The 20,386-nt window shown below is 37.1% G+C and overlaps 1 protein-coding gene across 2 annotated transcripts in view; it reads left to right on the top strand.

Annotated features, from left to right (window-relative positions):
- herc4 (HECT and RLD domain containing E3 ubiquitin protein ligase 4) overlaps positions 1–20,386 on the top strand; it is a 136,173-nt gene that overhangs the window by 28,582 nt on the left and 87,205 nt on the right. For both annotated transcript variants that reach the window (XM_039735140.1, XM_039735133.1), the window contains exon 2: positions 2,085–2,387. In XM_039735140.1, coding sequence (XP_039591074.1) covers positions 2,162–2,387 — 226 coding nt within the window. In that variant the 5' untranslated portion in view covers positions 2,085–2,161. The remainder of the gene's footprint in view (positions 1–2,084; positions 2,388–20,386) is intronic.

The raw sequence follows: 20,386 nt of genomic DNA, 5'->3' as shown, positions 1-20,386 counted from the left end.
TGCAAGAATATAAGACTCCACACATTTATTTAAAGGCACATGACTTTAAGATGAGAGGCAGCTGCACAAACCATGTATTATGGTGCTGCCTTCTATCCTTGGAGTTTCAAAGGAATACTACACCAAAAAATTACACACATATATATACTGTATGCATATATATATATGCGTGATACTGTATATCACGCAGCAAGTGTGTATGTGTGTGTATATATATATATATATATATATATATATATATATACACACACACACACTTGCTGCGTGATCTGCATGTCATGTTGTGTGTCGATCATTTAAAAGCATGTACAGCAGCTGTCCTTTTGTCTCACGGGACATCAAAGTGTCTCTGAGAAATTGTGTGTAAGTAGGGCGTGATGTGCAAGTAGTCTCACGGGACTTCAAAGTGTCTCTCTGAGATGATCATGTCTCGACCCAAGATTTTTTTTATATAATAGATAGATATATAGTGAGGTTTCTAAAGTCTTTTGGGACTCCCCCATTTGCAAACCCCCCTCAAAACAAGACGACACACCAAAGGGCGTCCTGAAGCACAATTACCATGTCTGTAGAATACTGTTTATCTATTGTTGGATCAACTGTAGGCTCACAGCACTGCTACAGCTGGTTGCCGCCAAAGCAACTCCAAAAAGGTTGTGCTATCAGCACCTGTTGTTGATGGGTGATACAAGGAACATTGTAAATGAAGAGAACAGTATTACTTGGCCACTAAACTGGTCACGACCCAGCCTGACTGCTGTGTCTGTGTATAGGAGAGTAGTAGATCCTGCTACAATAAATAACCGTGCTGTTCCTGTTTCAAGCCGAATAGAGCTGGTTTTAGTAAAATAATGAGACTCACCCCTGTGTTTTGGGGTGAAAGACTGTGACTCACGTGTCAAATATATAAATGTAAAAATATGTATACATATCTATCCAATTGTAAGCCCAAAGTGTAAAAAACTCATGTGTTTTTTTGCTAAAATGTTGTTAAATCGATACTTCCAGAAAAATTAGCACACATCATGAACAGGAAACGTAAGTCCCTTCGCAGGGTTGGGGGAGGTGAATGTTTTCCATGTATTTGTGTTGGCCACATCCGAGTAGCGAGAAAAGAAACAGCAAGAAAGCATTAGTAACAGATTTTAAATATCATGTTACTGACTTCTATTTTAGTACTAATGACTAACAACAGAGATGCAGTGTGTACAGCTAATCCGCAGCTCTACTCCGGGTGTGCTAAGCAGAAATAATGTGTCTTCAGCTGGGATCTAAAAGCCAAGACTGCAGGGGCATCTCTTATGGTACCTGGAAGACCCTTCCACAGCTTGAGAGCCCTGTAGGTAAAAACTCAACCTCCCACTGTTATTTCATTAATCCTTGAAATCATAAGCAGACCGGCATCTTGAGATCTTAATGTATACGCTGATTTGTAAGTAATAAGTTCAGATAAGTAGGTAGGATATTGATCATTTAAGGCTTTAAATGTTAAAAGAAAGATTTTGAAATCTTTCCTAAATTTAATCAATAGCCAGTATACGGATTTAAGAACTGGAGTTATGTATTTGTATTTTCTTGTTCTTGTAATACTTCTTGCAACATCATTTTGAATTAACTGAAAGCCATATAAAGAACGATTTGAACAGCCAGTGAACACTGCATTGCAGTAGTCAGTCCTACTAGAAATAATATGCATAAATTGAATCAGATAATACAATTTTCAGTTTGTTTTGTATCAAACAGTGAAAGGTTAAATACTAAGAGCTGGTTATTATGGTAATAAAGTGGGTTTTACCTGTTAAAAGAAAACTTGAAGTGAAAAATTCAGTCACTTCATTTTTCCAAAACTTCCAAAACACTACAAAATAATGGATAGTCTGACTTATCCTTGCAGTATTTGGTTCAATCAGAAAACTCATGCAGATTTCTTTGGCTAATTAGAGATAAATGAAGCCAGATGTCTTCATAAGTTTAATAAGGTGTATTTTTTATATGTTTGTTAATATGTCGTTTACAATCTTTTCCTTGAGATATTTATTAACTGATCTAATTTCTGTTTTTTTTTGTTTTTTTTTTTGTTGCAGGGTCTTGTACACTGCTAGGCTCCTCAATCTTTTAATCAGCTGTGGAAAGAAGACATTGTCGTGGTTAGCTAGACACCATGTTGTGTTGGGGTAATGCCTCCTTTGGTCAGTTGGGGTTAGGAGGAATTGATGAAGAAGTAGTGATTGAGCCCAGGAGTTGTGAATTCTTCCAAGTAAAGAAAGTTAGAGATGTGGGCTGTGGACGTCGGCATACAGTGTTTGTTCTGGATGATGGGACTGTGTATACATGTGGTTGCAATGATCTTGGTCAGCTGGGTCATGAGAAAGGCAGAAAAAAACCAGGTAAGCAATAGTTAATATATTTAATGTGGATTGGCTTAAAGACTTAAGGGGACTAATATAATAGCTTTATCTTATCTTTCTGTATGTAATAGGCCAAACCTTAAAGGAGTATGCTTGACCAGATACATTTTCAAGAACATTTCTTTGAATCATTAGGAAGAAGCTACTAAAATGGTACTGCTAGAAAGCAATAGAGTACTGAGTGCTTTTCCAGTGCTAAATCATCTGGATCATTTCTATATTTGAGTTACTTCTTTAATAATCAGTAATTACAAACTACTAAGTCATAAAAGTACAGGAGGAACGTAATGGTTTTGAAAATGAAGACTAAAAGATTAAGATTACAAGATTAATACATTTTAAAAGTTCATATCATACACTAAAGAAAAATAATATTAATTTTTTGTTAAAAAGAATAAAAGATGAATAGAAAAATTTCTCAGTTAAGTGGGCATTTATTTCGTGTTTTAATTTTGCAAAAATCTTTAGGGTCTCTAGGTTTATGGTTTTTAACTGAAGGTTGAGTAGGATATAAAAACCTCATAGGCACTCTATATTATAGGTATTTTATTTCCAGAGGTAATTTTTTTTCCCATTTATTTATTTATTTTTATAAATTTTGTTTTGCAAAAATTAAGTTTCATTTGATGTTTGCTTATTTAACTATGTATTGACCTTTATTTAAATATGTATTGACCTACTCGTTACTGAACTGAGACACATTGTAATACTCTAAACAGGTTTTGCCGACTCAACTGTCATAACTGATTTATAATAATATGCAAGCGAATTAGAATTAGTAGAAAGATAAAATTCAGGGGTCCAGAATTGTTCTTGTTTCATCTTGCGCATCCTGTTTTCTGCTCTTTTCCTAGGCTGGGTGGATTGGAATGGGTTGGTCAATTCATTTTAAATATTGTCTTTTTGAACATAATATATATACAGTACTTTATTAATGTAAGTTATTACTTCTGATACTAGTGGGTGATGTTGTGGTGAAAAATTCATTATCAGAAGGCTTTTTACCTGAAAATAAAGGTTATTAGGACTCGGGATAGACAGAAAGAATTTTAAAGTTTTATTGCAGTAAACCAACACAAAAAATAACAAGGACTCAACCCAATACGGCCAAATAGAGCTGAGCCCTGAACATTGCACCAATCGAAGTTTTCATAACAATTTCTTATCATTTTAACATTGTTCGATTTGCTCATTCTGCACCTGACCATTCTGTCTATTGTTCACTCCAGTTTCTGTTTTTCTTATTCTTGATTGTTTCATCAACTAGGCAGATGTTCTTTTTTCCATATTTGGTCATTCATGGTGTCACTTCCTTTTCTAGCATTTCATGCTATGCTATATTGGTGGCCTAAAGATAAGCTTTAATTAAAAAAAAATATAGTATATGCTTTCATTTAATCATTGCTTGGCATGCTTGATTCGTCTTAATTTCTACACTAAAGTTAATTTCTAATATATTCTTCTAATATTTTTGCTAATGCCTGAATTTACTAAGATTTTCTCTTCATGCATTATGTCAGTGTGACCTTGCTTACAGCAAAAGCCTTTTGTTTTCTTTCTGCTGTTTTCCCAATCCAGCTGGTATTCTTTACGTGCCTAACAACAACAACATTTATTTATATAGCATATTTTCATATAAACAGTAGCTCAAAGTGCTTTACATAATAAAGAATAGAAAAATAAAAGACACAGTAAGAAAATAAAATAAGTCAACATTAATTAACATAGAATAAGAGTAAGGTCCAATGGCCAGGGTGGACAGAAAAAAAAACTCCAGATGGCTGGAGAAAAAAATAAAATCTGTAGGGATTCCAGACCATTAGGCTGCCCCAGTCCCCTCTGGGCATTCTACCTAACATAAATGAAACAGTCCTCTTTGGATTTAGGGTTCTCGTGGAAGGACTTGATGATGATGGTCACGTAGACTTCTGCCTTTTAATCCATCCATCATTGTTGGAGCATCATGATGCTTTGAGTAGGTGGAGATGGCGCAGGTCACCACCACAAAGAAACTGGAAAAAGAAACAGAAGAGAGAGTAGGGGTCAGTACGGATTTTAGAACCACCATGAATAGTTATTATGATGAATTGTACATACAGAGTATCAGGATTAAGTTAAATTGAAGTTATAAAAAGGCCATGTTAAAGTAATATGTTTTCAGAAGTGTTTTAAAGTGCTCTACAGTACTAGCCTGGCGAATTCCTATTGGCAGGCTATTCCAGATTTTAGGTGCATAGCAGCAGAAGGCTGCCTCACCACTTCTTTTAAGGTTTGTTCTTGGAATTCTAAGCAGACACTCATTTGAGGATCCAAGGTTACTATTTGGAATATAAGTTGTCAGAAGGTGTTCTCAAACTCTTACCCTGTTCTGAGTTGGTTTCTGACGTCAGTCTATGTTCTTTTTCCTGTACGTTCTCAAACTGGTAATTTCTGCTGTAAGCTTAAAAATAATGCAGTATAACTGATTTTTAGTTAACTATTTGCCTAACTTATCTTATTTGCTTAACATTCTAATGTATGCTTAATCTAATGTTTTAGAAGCTTTTAATTACTTTTTATGGCTCTTTATTTTAATTTGCTATTCTCTATGCTAATATAAAAATTTTCCTTCTACAGTGATAGAGTGCTTTTTTAATTATTTACTAGTTAGTCCAGTTTTTCTTGAGGTAAAATACAAACTTCCTTAGCAAAGATCTGGTTGTAATTAAAACTGGTATTTTTGTCAATAAATAAAGCAACCAATATAATGTTTTAGACTAACTGTTCATTAGTTACAATATCCAAACCTCACGGTTGCCAGTTCATTTCACACCTCCTTCTTATCATGCAACTCCATGAGCATGGGAAAAGAGCTATATAAGTAAAATGTATTATTATTATTATTAACTCCAAGCTAGTCACAATTTGCCTGTGCTCTATCTGTAAAAAAAATTTAAGATTTGTAATACAAGTATGCATTTAGATTTCTCAAAGGATGTATGGAAAGAGTTTGGCTTTTGATAGAAGACCGCCCTTTACACATTTAACAGTCTTGGCACATATTAGCCCTATTGTATTTTTTAAAATTCATAACTTTGGATGAAGCTAGATAATTCATATTGCATCCTGCCTCCTGCTTGTCGAATGCTGTATTTAGTATACTTTATTCACTGGTATATTTTATTCAGCTGAATCGAAATTTTAAGCCAGCAAGAGCCTCCCCAAGTTGACAAAGTGTCAGAGTGTAAATTACATGTATCTATAATAAATTTAGAAACTGCAGAATCCTTATGAAGTACAGAGGAACATGAGGTCATGACCATAATACGTTCCAAAACTCTGGTTGTAACCCGATTTGGTCATGACCCGAAGTAATTTCCACCATAGGATTGTATATAAATACAGTGAATCCATTCCAGACCATACGAACTGTATGTAAATATATTTTTTTAAAGATTTTTAAGCACAGAAATACAGTGCCCTCCACAGTTATTGGCACCCCTGGTTAAGATGTGTTCATAGGCTTCTAATAAATTGATTTTTTCCCAAAAAATACAGGCTCACGACACAAAAAAAGAAAAATCCAACCTTTAATTGAAGAGCATTTATTCATTTAGGAACAAAATCCCACATTAAGAAATACATTTTTTACATGAAATCATATGTGCCACAATTATTGGCACCCCTAACAATTCTTATAAAATAAATGTAATTGAAGCATTTTTGTAATTTCTAGTTTAGTTTTAAAAATTGATCTGATTAAATTGGAACTTTTAATTAGTAATTAATGACTCCCTGTGTCCCTGGGGTATAAATATGACGTGACCCAGAGTCCTATTGCTCTTAGCCACTCTTCAACATGGGAAAGATAAGAGAACATGCCGTTCAAGCAAGGAAGATGTGTGTCGACCTTCATAAGTCAGGTAATGGCTACAAGAAAATAGCTACTCACCTAAACCAGCCTGTATCTACAGTCAGAGGAATAATAAAGAAGAGTAAAACAATGGGAACGGTGACGAACAAGGCTGGACGATGACCCAAGTTTATCTTGCCACCACGCACAGTAAGGAGGATGGTAAGAGAAGTAAAACATTCTCCAAAGCTCGCCATTAGAGCACTGCACCAAAGAGTGGTATCTTGGAGTCTCATGACAACCATAAGACGCTATCTCCATGCCAACAAGCTTTTTCGGAGACATGCAAGGAAAAAGCATTTTCTCACCTCCAGTCACAAACGTAAACGTCTGGAGTTTGCTAAGCGGTACTGGGACTTCAACTAGGACCGTGTGCGTTGGTCAGATGAAACTAAAATTGAGCTTTTTGGTAACAGACATTCTATGTGGGTCTGGTGTGAATCCAAGAATGAGTATGTGGAAAAGCACCTCATGCCCACTGTAAAGTATGGTGGAGGATCTGTGATTTTGTGGGGCTGTTCCTCTTCCAAAGGACCTGGGAACCTTGTTAGGGTGCATGGCATCATGAACTCCTTGAAATACCAGGACATTTTAAATCAAAATCTGGTGGCCTCTGCCAGAAAGCTGAAGATGGTTTGTCATTGGATGTTCCAGCAGGATAATGACCCTAAACATATGGCAAAATCTACACAACAATGGCTCAGAAAACACAAAATCAAGCTCCTTCCATGGCCATCTCAGTCCCCAGACCTCAACCCCATTGAAAACCTGTGGAGTGAGCTGAAGAGGAGAGTGCATAAGACTACTCTGGATGATGTAGAAAGACTGTGCAAAGAGGAATGGTCAAAAATCCCTGTCTCTGTATTCTCCAACCTTGTGAAATGTTATAGGAGAAAATTAAGTGGCATCTTGTTGGCAAACGGGGGTTGTACGAAATATTAACAGCAAGGGTGCCAATAATTGTGGCACACATAATTTCATGTAAAAAAATGTATTTCTTAATGTGGATTTATTTTCCCCAATGAATAAATGTACTTCAATTAAACGTTGGATTTTTCTCTTTTTTGTGTTGTGAGCTTTTATTTTTTGGGGAAAAAAACCCAATTTATTAGAAGCCTAAGAACACATCTTAACCAGGGGTGCCAATAATTGTGGAGGGCACTGTAATTAATTTTACCATAGAATGCACAGCATAATAAACTAAATGTAAAACATTGATTAACACTGAGAAAATCTTGAACAGAGAAAAGTAACATTGCAGGAATTCACGCTATAGCCTTGGGGCCGATTTATACTTCATGCTCAGAACGCGTAAGCGCCCACATCATGGCTGCCACACATTCCTAGCGTTCATTTCACGCGTCCTCTGAGCAGGTCCTCAGAAATTAATGCGACGCGTGTGCGAGTTGCAGTACCAGCAAAAAGTCCGGGGGGCGGGGGGCCCGGGTGGTGGTTGCATGCTAAAAGTCGGAACGTGACGTCAGAGTCTCTGTTTACTATCTACATGTGACAGCAAGCCTCTATGGAGATCCTTCGGGGATCGATGTGCGTGCTTTGCTGTTTGATGAATGGTTCAAAGTGGTAAAGCAAAATGCCGACATATAGATGCATTTGTGCTTTTATATTCAAGCGTCGCATATTCTCGATCGTAATGACACGATACATTTTACAAGTCTCACATACCATCTTTTGTGCCGTCTATTTTTTATTTTTTTACTTTACCTGCTGTCGGGTCCAAGAAGCTCGTAGCGATAAAAAAATTGGGATGACATTTACGATGGTCTGCTTTAATAATAAAGTAAACTACGAGGTTAAAGTGGACATTGCGAGATTAAAGCCGAAATTTCCACTTCAATCACAAAATACACGTTTTCACTGTGTCTTTTATTTTTTTCTCAGTGGCTCAAATACAGCGCTATACATTATGTTGCTGATGTGAAGTTGCAAAAAAAAAAAAAATAGACGGCACAAAAGATGGTATGTGAGACTTTTAAAATGTATTGTGTCATTACGATCGGGAATGTGCGACGCTTGAATATAAAAGCACCACGAATGCATCTGTATGTCGGCATTTTACTTCACCACATCGAAGCATCCATCCCGTAGGATCGGCATAGAGGCTTTCTGTCACGTGTAGATAGTTCCCGAACGTAATGACACGATACATTTTAAAAGTCTCACATACCGTCTTTTGTGTCGTCTTTTTTATTATTTTTGCAACTTAACAACAGCAACATAATGTATAGCGTTATATTTGAACCACTGAGAAAAAAATAAATGACACGGTGAAAACGTGTATTTTGTGATTAAAGTGGAAATTTTGGCTTTAATCTCGAAATGTCCACTTTAACCTCGTAGTTTACTTTATCATTAAAGCAGACCGTCGTAAACGTCATCCCAGTTTTTAATCGCTATGAGCTTCTTGGACCTGACAGCAGCAGAAAGCAGCAATAGATCGCCACACAGAACAAATTAAATGTATGATATTCCAACTGTCTGCACATTTAGAATCGTTAGATTTATACTTGATATCACTTTCATGATGAAATGCATTAAAGTGTGTATGTTACATTTTACATATAATTTCGTTTAAATAATGAATAGCCTACTGTTAATTACACACATGGGGGTGTCACAGTGGTGGAGCGATAGCACTGGTGTCTCGCAGAGAGTTATGTTGCTAGAATTTCCTGCTTGTATTCCACACTGTCCTCCGGTTTCCTTCCAAAGATATGCAGATTTGGGGATTTGGTGCCGCTAAAATGACGCTAGTGTATGTGTATGCTTGTATTCACCTTGCGATGAGCTGAGGCCTCATCAAGGGACTGTTTTTCACTCGTGCCCAATGCTTGCTGGAATGGACACATCCCTGGATTGATGGATTTAATCAATAAACATCCTTTTCAGAGACATTGCGGTAAGGTGTCATCAGAATTTAATAGGTGTTCTAGGCAATTCACAACACAGAGAAGCCGAACATGTCCTCACTGTGATAATATCTCGTACTGCCACCTGGTGGATTCCTCCAGATTTACGTAAAGTACGTGTGCAAGTATAAACACTACAACGCTTGCGTAGCAGGAGCGTCCGCTGCAGCTTGTGTCGCGTCGCATGAAGTATAACTCCGGCCTTACAAACCGCTCGCTGTAAACACTTTTTTTAATGAGTTTTGAGCACAGGGAAAAAAGAATATCTGAAAAATCTGTAATTTAATAAACAACCAAGAAAAGTAACATTGCAACAATTCACACTACGAACTGAAAAATGAACATTTGAAAAATCTGTAATACAAAAACTAAGGAGGAGAACCTAGGTGGAGAGGAGATCACAGTTTGAGGTAAAGTCTATAACGATGCGGGTTCACTGCATGCTCCCATCTCGCTTCAGGGAGCCATTAAACCCGTCACCGTCGGTAATGTTACCAATCAGCACGACAGTGAGGCACTATAATGGAGCAATCAGATGGTGCAAAAAGTGCCAAGTGCTTTTATTAAAATCAAAAAAACAACAATCAAAAACAATGTCCAAATTAAATAAACTGCAGTGCTTTCAGAATCTATACTAATAAAAGGCAAAGCCCTCACTCACTCACTGACTCACTCATCACTAATTCTCCAGCTTCCCGTGTAGGTAGAAGGCTGAAATTTGGCAGGCTTATTCCTTACAGCTTACTTACAAAAGTTAAGCAACTTTCATTTTGAAATTCTACGCGTAACGGTCATAACTGTCAACAACATCCGCCATGTTGAACTTTATTTATGGCCCCATCTTCACGAAATTTGGTAGGTGGCTTACCTGCGCTGACTGAAACTGATGCACATACTTATTTCGGTGCGTAGGCCAGTGTCGGCCGCCATATTGTACTTTCCAACGGTTTTTGTTACTTATGGGCCCATCTTCAAGAAATTTGGTATGCAGGTTCCCAACGCTAACTGAATCCTACTTACGTACATATATACGTCCATAGCCTGCAGCTCAGTCACCATGTGAGGCAGCGTTGTGTCCCCCTTCCCAACGCCTCCCACATTGTTGGCTGCCAGCCTATATAAGGCCGTCCGTCGCTCTGGTCTCTACATTCCCCTCCTTGCTTCGCCACGGGATTCACATCTCCCTTCTGATAACTGCAGCCTGTTTATTTAATCCACGGCTTCTCCGCTGTTTATTGTTCGTTTATTACGATTATAGTGTAGGTATTTTAGACTTACTTTACATTGTTCAGGTACCCATTTCAATTATTGTTCCAACCATACCCCTATTAACATGTCTATCGAGGTTATCACCATCGATCTAAGAACTGTCACTTACCTAGTGGTTTCCATGCCTGGAGATGGCCCCTGCCTTTTCCATTCTCTTACATTACATATAGCACGGCTATATCAGGCTCACTCTTGATATCCGGAGGAACATTGTGTCTTATGTATTGAATGACTGGGACAGATTCAAGGTGTGGACTGATGACCGTACAGGAGATAATTATACTACACAAGAGCACTAGAAGAGTGAAATGCTTAAGCCCTTCACCTATGGTTCTGCATGTGAGTTGATGGCTGCCACTGAACTGTTCGTTGTCGCTTTCAAGTGTACCGAAATGGCCAAATATTTTACACCTTTCGACAACCGCCAATGCCTCTTAAACATCTTAGACTCACAGGTGACAATTTTAGTAGTGGACACTTTGATGTTTATGAATGTTTAAACTCTCAAAAGCTGGATGTGAAGTTATTGATAAAACCGGTTGAATGCTTACAACGCTTGACAGATGCTGAATGTCACTTCAACACAACTCCTGCAAATACTGTTGTAATTGAAACAAACAATGAAACTCAAACCAATTATGACAGTAGCAATGCAAGCTGTGAGATTTGAAACAAGATTACTTTTCACATGGCCAACTGTACGTTGCATGCTCAAGAGTAAGCTCAGCGCACAGTTTGGTCATATTACAACAGGAGGGCTGAACTGACAATGTGGTATACAAAGAGATCCTTAACAAATTATTATTGGTATATTTTCCCCTAGTTTAAAAAGGTTTAATTTTCTTCTTAATAAAAATTTTAATGCAGTACTTCGCCACTGTGAAGCGCGGGTGTTTTGCTAGTGTAGTATAAAATTCATCAGCATAGGAGGTACTATATTTGGATCAGATTACTCAGATTTTGTTTTTAGCAGCCTCTTGACGACTTGCTTCTCTGCGGCAGAGGTTCTGAAACTTTTTAATCTGTGGATCGTAATTAGAAAATCACTACCATACTTGAGACCCGGGAAAAGAATTATTATCATATTGATGACAGAGCCATACACAGACAATTGCCATTTAATAAAACAGTAACTGTTTTTGTTTCCTTTCATGTATATTTCTTACATGAATATTACTGAAAGAGACAAGTGGAAAACAAATGTATTGTTAAAAACAGTAACTATCGTTCAAAACACGGAATAAATTCCTGAGGGATTCAGTAAAGCTGAGAAAAATAAATTCTTTGTAACTGGAGCGGCATCAGGATGTGATGATTTTATTAAAGGACTGTATGAATAATCACTTAAACTAGTCACTTGATTCATGGCACGAGATAAAGAATAATAAAGTAGACAAAAAAAAAAACAATCGATTTACCTTGTCTTAAATAACATTGTTTTGAAAAAAAAACTTTTTTCAAATTAGCTTTACCTTCAAAAATACACATTTTCAAATATGAAAATAGTACAGCGTATCCAAAGTTTTACTTAGTAATTCAATAAACCAAGTTTAAAAAAAAAAAATCTTCCTAATAAATGTATGCACTGTTTGTATTTTTTACAGCGATAAATCTTGACAAATCACAGAGACTAACATTCCAATTTAAAATCTTTAATGCTATCACTTTGAAATTGCACAGAATTGTCTACATTTATGTCAAGTACTCACTATATTTTTTCTTCTGTTTTTACAATTCTCAATGATCCAACAAACATGTTCTTCACACATTACGAGAAGCAAATCTTCCTCGCTAAGACACAATAAACTAAATGAACAGAGAACAATTTATTAATATTACTGTTAGGAGAGTAATATTTTCCATTAATATGAGCTACTGAAATTATCAACAAATGGTCAATAGGGACACACTTTTGCTATATTAATAAAATAATGCTGCAGCAGAGTCAATGGAGAATTCTAGAGAAAAAAAATCAAGTTTTAGATGCCACATTGAAAACAGAATATTAGGATAGAACAGTGACTCAAAAAGGTGTGTGTGTATATACATTACGCTGTTAGCTTTGTTAGCTTTACACATTGGAACAACTTTCCCTTCTGCTAGCACATGCTGTTCTTTCCCAGCACCACTGTGTCAGTTACATACCTTCAGTTTTAACACTAGAATTACCAGAGCCTACGAGAAAACCCGTAAATCCGGCCCACCTTAAATCTGTTCGCACTTCTCCGCCAGCGTCTTTTGTCCTGTAAATGTGCCGATTCAGACGAGAAGCAAGCAGCCGGCTATTCCATCCCCCACTGTCACAGAATGTTCACTAAATTTTCCCAGCTCATTTCTTGTTTGATTATCTGGGAGTGAGTGAACTGGTGGAGTTTTACAGTGTTCCGTTTCTACAGTAATCTGTTTAAACACATTTAGAGGACAAAACACGCTGGCAGAGTGGTGCGAACGGTTTTAAGGTGAGCCTGATCTACGAGTTTTTTTCATGGACTTTGGTAATTCTAGTGTTAATAGCATTTTGTAACTTTTCTGTTTTGTTATAATTAATCTACTATACATTGTTATGGCCGTTAAACGTATATGTGTGGTGTTGGAATTGTCAGAAAAATTGAAATTATTAAACATTTACAAAACGGAGAAAGTGTTTCAAGTATTGCTTCAATTTACAGAGTAGGAAGAACTAGCCGAAGCCCGCTGTAGCATACGGTGGTGTAAGAATAGGAACGGAAAACGGTGAGAAAGGAATTCAGAAATCAAGAAGAAATAAATACTTCTTGAAAGACGCAGGAATTGGTAGTGAATGGGTATTTTGGTGGTGACGACAGATAATGAGTCGAAAGATCTAACCCCAGAAAAAGCCACGTACAACTGACCCTGGCTGAAGACTGGTTGTTAGAATTATTGTGTAGATTAAACAGCATGTGGGTATGAGGAAGGCCACGCTTCTGAAATTCAATTCTGTAAATATAATCATTAACAACCTGAAAAAGATGTTGTTGTAGAATGTCTCTAAGCAATTCATGCAGCTTAATCCAAAAAACTCGTACTACAATATCTGGTCTGTGCTCCGGTCTTTGGGTATCCGACAGTGCATGTAGAATTTCCAGTCAAGCAGGATTACATGTGAAAGTGATAAATAAATGATGCTGTCCGAATTTACGTACTATGGCCATGGCGTCCTGCTAGTTTTGTTGCATGTATCTTGGACTTCCTGGAAATGTGGATGGTAATATTATCATTTTGCCTACACGTACGTTGTTATTTTCAGCATTTGCTTGCAGCGCGTCTGACAGTCCTTTGTATTGTTCCACACGCAAATCTTGTTGATCTAATCTGAGATAGTTGAGACGCGCGCCCTCTGTTTTAACATACGCATCTACGACCTACTGTTGGAATAGTTCGCCGCTGGAGTGCAAAATACTAAATATATTCCTCATTACTAATTTGTATGTGTAAAATTGGCATTGAGTAAGCCTTCTTCGTATAGCAGTTCTTTTATCAGGAACATGTTGTAAATCTTTGTGCCAGCCAATGTCTCTGTAAGGGAATAAAAGTGTGTAAACCATAGGATCGCAATTCATATTGAGCGTGGAAATCTGTTTACAGGAGTTGCCTATGGGACAGATGCAAATGTCCCTTTCGGCAGGCGGTTCGCCATCTTCTCTGTTGAAAATCGCTGCAACATTGGTGTGACGTGGCATTATATCGTTGTAAATTCTGCCTAGGGTTTTCCTCAAAAAGCATTCGTACATATGCTTTTGAATCGGACTGAGAGATTTCATACATGTGTTTGTATGATTTAGAGAAGGGTTTGATGGTTCTGAGCATGGAATCTAACTGGAGAAGTAAATTTTTGCTGCATGTAGAGTTTGCTTTATTTTGTAAGCGTACTTCAGATGCTTGGTGAGAAATGCTGTTTCGGCTGCATGTGGGCAGGACCGGTTTTGAGGTGGAAGCAGGACGATGCTCCTAGCTTCCTAGCTCTGATGGTATGAATCAGGGTTTTGTAGACAAAGGTTTTCCCTGTTCCTTCAGGACCATCTAAGAAGAAGCATGTTTGTTGCGGATGGGAATCGCTGTATGCAGCGTGTAAACATGTGTTTGGTGAGGTGTTGGGGGCAGGCACATGAGCAGGCAGTGCGCATGCCTCGAGAGCGAGGGTAGATGCAGGCGGGGCTCTGTCGTGCTTATCCCATGACGCTGGAGGAGGGTTAGAGTTGGCAGGTGGGGCTCTGTTGTGCGTACCCCAAGGTCGGGCGACTTAGTCAATTATATATATAGATAGTGAACAATATAAAGTATGATGCTGACAAAATTGAAAAATGTGTCGAAAATGGAAACCATTGACGGTTATATTATGTTTCGTTCATACATTGTGATGTGCAGGCAGCTTGTGATGCACTGTACTGGAGCAGAAAGGGTGTAATGAATGCTGTAAGTGATGGGACTGGGTGAAGGGCTTCTGTTCTGTAAGGAACGTAAATGCCTCTTAGGAGATGAGTAACAGGAGAAGTTAGGGAAAAAAGGAAGGTGTGGCACAAGTAAGTTTTGAGTAGGGAGTCAGGAGACAATAAGGAGTATTTGCGATACAGAGAAATAAGTGGCAGGAGATAAAACTGATTGATAAGGAAAGCTTTCTTTTATTGTTTTGGAGGTGTGCTCCATAACCCAGATAACGGCATACAAGACAGGGCATCGTTTGTTATAGAAGCAAAGAATCCAGTTAAAACATAGAAAACTCTAGTACTTCTGTGATGTATTGCTTTTTATGATGGTCGTTGAAATATTTTAATGAATTGATTCATTTTGTTAAAACTACATTATACTGTATTAATATAGTTTTATTTTGTAAATAAATATAACTATTCGCTGAACTCATCTACAGTATCATTTTTAAAGTAGCTGTTATCTGTCTTTTCTATTATCCTTCACGGCTCAGGTAGTAGAAAACAAAAGGCATGGACTAAAAAGTTTAATCAATGATTACAACAAAAGAGTAATTAAAAAGCTACAATGCTGAAACGGCTTTGAAACTTGATACCATTAACGAAATGGCACAAAGTAAGACATGAAATCATAATAAAATAGCAATGGGAAACTTCACAGTCTCTGAGACAGTAAATTGAATAATTGTGCTATAGTTCCCAGCTCAACTAAGCACTATCTTTAGTCTTAAAGTTAAAGGTTTTTGGCAGAGCCATATCTGCAAAGTCAAACATCCTTTCATTGTTTTTTTTTTTGGAATTGAGCTTTCATAACGCAGATGAAGTCTGAATTTCAGTTAAATGTAATGTTTTTTTTTTTTGGCTATAGATAAATGAAGAGAAAAATGTTGATAGTCTATCTTTAATGTACCAACCCTGGAAGCATCTGCCTTAACCTTTTATAATGTCCTTTTAAATCTTTGCCATTGATTTAACAGTCTCAGATAATCAGGAGTTTTATTGAAGGCCTGAAAGGCATGTCAAAACTAACAAAAACCTGACAGTGTCAAATAAGTTAAAGCAGAAACCTGTCCAGGCAAAACTGGATACAGTCCATTTCAAAGCCCACTCTCACTCAAGATATTGTAAAATCGGCAGTAAGCATAACACATGTGCTTTGGATAGAGTGCATAGAGAAAAAAAAAAACACACAGACAGAGGAAGCACAAGCAAACTCCTATTGTCTGCCAAACATAAAATTTGAACCCAGGATGCTGGATCTGTGATGCAACAGCTCTAACCACTGCAACATTATGCCCCCTTTTAACAAACAGTTTATATTTAGTCAACTTTTTGTAATATCAACTAAAAATAATATCTGCCAATGAGTGTAATATTGATTAACATATATTATTACACATAAACTCCAAGAAGTCAAGTTTGCTTTCCAGAAACTGTTGACTGCAGCAGTGGTAAAATAATTCACTGCACTGTTAGAAAAGGCTGTCAGCATGCAGTTGAATCACAAATACGCTCTTTATGTGCAGAGAGCTTCTGTTTTACCTAGCAGCACAGAAGAAGTGACAATTTGGTGTTGCCTTCTTTATATTAGCATTAATGTGATCTGTAAGTTGATCACTCCCTGAGATTTATTTCAAGCATCAATTCAGATAATTTGCTGTGCTTAGTTTATTTTGGAGTACTGCCATTTACCCATCTGTGCTTCTCAGCAATGTAAATGGTTGTCATAGAAACTAGGGCTATGGTGGGTGTCCAGGACTAGGAGAGTACGAAGAGTATATCCTCTAGATTGTCAGTGTTGATGCCAAGCTCCAGAATATTTAGTGGTTTGTACCCTCCTTGGTGATCCGCTGCTTTTTTTGGCCATTATTTGTTTGACATACAGTCATATGAAAACATTTGGAAACCCCTCTTAATTCTTTTGTTTTTTGTTTATCATTGGCTGAGCTTTCAAAGTAGCAACTTCCTTTTAATATATGACATGCCTTATGGAAACAGTAGTATTTCAGCAGTGACATTAAGTTTATTGGGTTACTAGAAAATATGCAATATGCATCATAACAAAATTAGACAGGTGCATAAATTTGGGCACCCCAAAAGAGATATTACATAAATACTTAGGTGAACCTCCTTTTGCAAATATAACAGCCTCTAGACGCCTCCTATAGCCTTTGATGATTGTCTGGATTCTGGGTGGAGGTATTTTTGACCATTCTTTCATACAAAATCTATTCAGTTCAGTTAAATTTGATGACTGCCGAGCATGGACAGCCTGCTTCAAATCATCCCATAGATTTTTGATGATATTCAAGTCAGGGGACTGTGACGTCCATTCCAGAACATTGTACTTCTCCCTCTGTATGAATGCCTTTGTTGATTTTGAACTGTGTTTTAGGTCTTGTTGGAATATCCAACCCCTGCATAACTTCAACTTTTTGACTGATGCTTGAACATTATACTGAAGAATTTGTTGATATTGGGTTGAATTCATCCGACCCTCGACTTTAACAAGGGTCCCAGTCCTTAAACTAGCCACAACAACAACAACATTTATTTATATAGCACATTTTCATACAAACAGTAGGTCAAAGTGCTTTACATAATAAAGAATAGAAAAATAAAAGACACAATAAGAAAACAAAATAAATCAACATTAACATCAAATAAGAGTAAGGTTCAATGGCCAGGGGGGACAGAAAAAACAAAAAACTCCAGACGGCTGGAGAAAAAATTAAATCTGTAGGGATTCCAGACCATGAGACCGCCCAGTCCCCTCTGGGCATTGTACCTAACATAAATGAAACAGTCCTCTTTGGATTTAGGGTTCTCACGGAAGGGCTTGATGATGATGGTCATGTAGACTTCTGCCTTTTAATCCATCCATCATTGTTGGAGCATCATGAAGCTTTGAGTAGGTGGAGGTGGCGAGGCCACCACCACAAAGAAACGGAAAAAGAAACAGAAAAGAGAGTAGGGGTCAGTAGATTTTTTTAGAGCCACCATGAATAGTTATTATGATGAATTGAACATACAGAGTATCAGGATTAAGTTAAATTAAGTTAAAATGAAGTTATAAAAGGCCATGTTAAAGTAATGTGTTTTCAGTAGTGTTTTAAAGTGCTCTACTGTATCAGCCTGGCGAATTCCTATTGGCAGGCTATTCCAGATTTTAGGTGCATAGCAGCAGAAGGCCGCCTCACCACTTCTTTTAAGTTTTGTTCTTGGAATTCTAAGGAGACACTCATTTGAGGATCTGAGGTTACGATTTGGAATATAAGGTGTCAGACATTCCGATATATAAGATGGGGCAGATTATTTAAGGCTTTATAAACCATAAGCAGAATTTTAAAGTCAATCCTGAATGACACAGGTAACCAGTGTAGTGACATCAAAACTGGAGAAATGTGTTCGATTTTCTTTTCCTAGTTAGGATTCTAGCAGCTGCATTCTGCACTAGTTGCAAACGATTTATGTCTTTTTGGGTAGTCCTGAGAGGAGTGTTTACAGTAATCTAGTCGACTGAAAACAAAGCTGAACTAATTTCTCAGCATCTTTCAGTGATATAAGAGGTCTAACTTTACTTATGTTTCTTAAGTGAAAAATGCTGTCCTAATGATCTGATTAATATGTGATTTAAAATTCAGATTACAGTCAACAATCACCCCTAAGCTTTTTACCTCCGTCTTGACTTTTAATCCTAATGTATCCAGTTTATTTCTAATAGCCTCATTGTATCCATTATTTCTGATCACTAAATTTCAGTTTTCTCTTTATTTAACTTGAGAAAATTACTATTCATCCATTCTGAGATACAGTCAGACATTGTGTTAGTGAATCAATAGAATCGGGTCATCAGGTGCTATTGATAAGTACAGCTGTGTGTCATCAGCATAGCTGTGGTAGCTCACGTTGTGCCCTGAGATAATCTGACCTAACGGAAGCATGTAGATTGAGAATAACAGCGGACCCAGGATAGAGCCTTGTGGAACACCATATTGGATATCATGTGTCTTGAGTTGTATTTCCACAACTAACAAAATATTTTCTCCCTGTCAGGTAGGATTCAAACCAATTTAAGACACTGCCAGAGAGGCCCACCCATTGACTAAGGCGATTTCTAAGAATGTTGTGATCAATGGTGTCAAATGCAGCACTCAGATCTAAGAGGATGAGAACAGATAAATGGCCTCTGTCTGCATTTACTCTCAAGTCATTTACTACTTTAACGAGTGCAGTTTCTGTGCTGTGATTTGTTCTAAAACCGACTGAAATTTATCAAGAATAGCATGTTTATTTAGGTGGTCATTTAACTGCATAATGACTGCCTTCTCAGAACTTTACTTAAGAAGGCAGGTTAGAGATGGGTCTAAAATTTTCAAGAGCGAGGGTCAAGATTATGTTTCTTAAGTAGGGGTTTAACTACAGCAGTCTTAAGGCAGTCTGGGAAGACCCCCGTATCTAATGACAATTTACTATGTCAGAACATTATCAATTAGCGCCTGATACTTCTTTGAAAAACCTTGTTGGTATTGGGTCAAGGGCGAGGTGGAGGTTTTAATTGAGATATTATTTTTGTAAATCAGGTAAATCTATCCTAGTGAAAGAGTTTAATTTGTTTATAACAGGATGCTGGGGTTTAGGAGGATCCTTAGTGTTGGGGAGATATACTATGTTATTTCTAATATCATTAATTTTTTGATTGAAAAATACAGCGATAGCCTCACAGGTTTCACTGGAAGCACTTAGGAGGCATTCCTTTGAGCTACCTGGGTTTAGTAGGCGATCAATTGTAGAAAATAAGACTCTGGGATTACTAGCATTGTTATTTATAATCTTGAGAAATAGCAGCTCTCAAGACGGACAGTGTTATTGTATTCTGTTATTTTGACTTTTAATATTTCATGGTGGATAGTAAGTTTAGTCTTCCTCCATTGACGCTCAGCTCTACGGCATGTTCTCTTTAAATCAGACACTCTTTGGGTCTTCCATGGTATAACAATGCTAGAAGATTTTTTCACTGTCTTTTCAGGTGCAACTATGTCAACAGCAGCTCTCACTTTAGTATTAAATCTTTCCACCTTACTATTTACATTATCCTCGCTATTATAGCTGGCACTATAAACGGACTGATTGCTTAAAATGTTTGTAAGTTTTAAAGCTGCTGCGAGTCAAAGAAGCGTTTTTAACAATATGCTTCTCATGAGTGTTTTTATCATTATTTCTATATTAAAAGTAGAAGAAAATGGTCTGATAGACCAATATCAATGATCTGTTTTATATCAACTTTCAGTCCTTTAGTAATCACTAAGTCTAATGTATGACCTGCTTTATGTGTAGGCTGATTTATGAGTTGTCTCAAATCAAAAGAATCCAGGAGGTTCATAAATTCTTTTACTTTTAGATCACACTGATTATCTATATGAAAATTAAAGTCGCCAACTATTA

This window comes from Polypterus senegalus, chromosome 1, assembly GCF_016835505.1.
Source record: "Polypterus senegalus isolate Bchr_013 chromosome 1, ASM1683550v1, whole genome shotgun sequence".
Classification (NCBI taxonomy): domain Eukaryota; kingdom Metazoa; phylum Chordata; class Cladistia; order Polypteriformes; family Polypteridae; genus Polypterus; species Polypterus senegalus.
The sequence above is the reverse complement of the archived record's forward strand: the minus strand, read 5'-3'. Positions and strand labels throughout refer to the sequence as shown.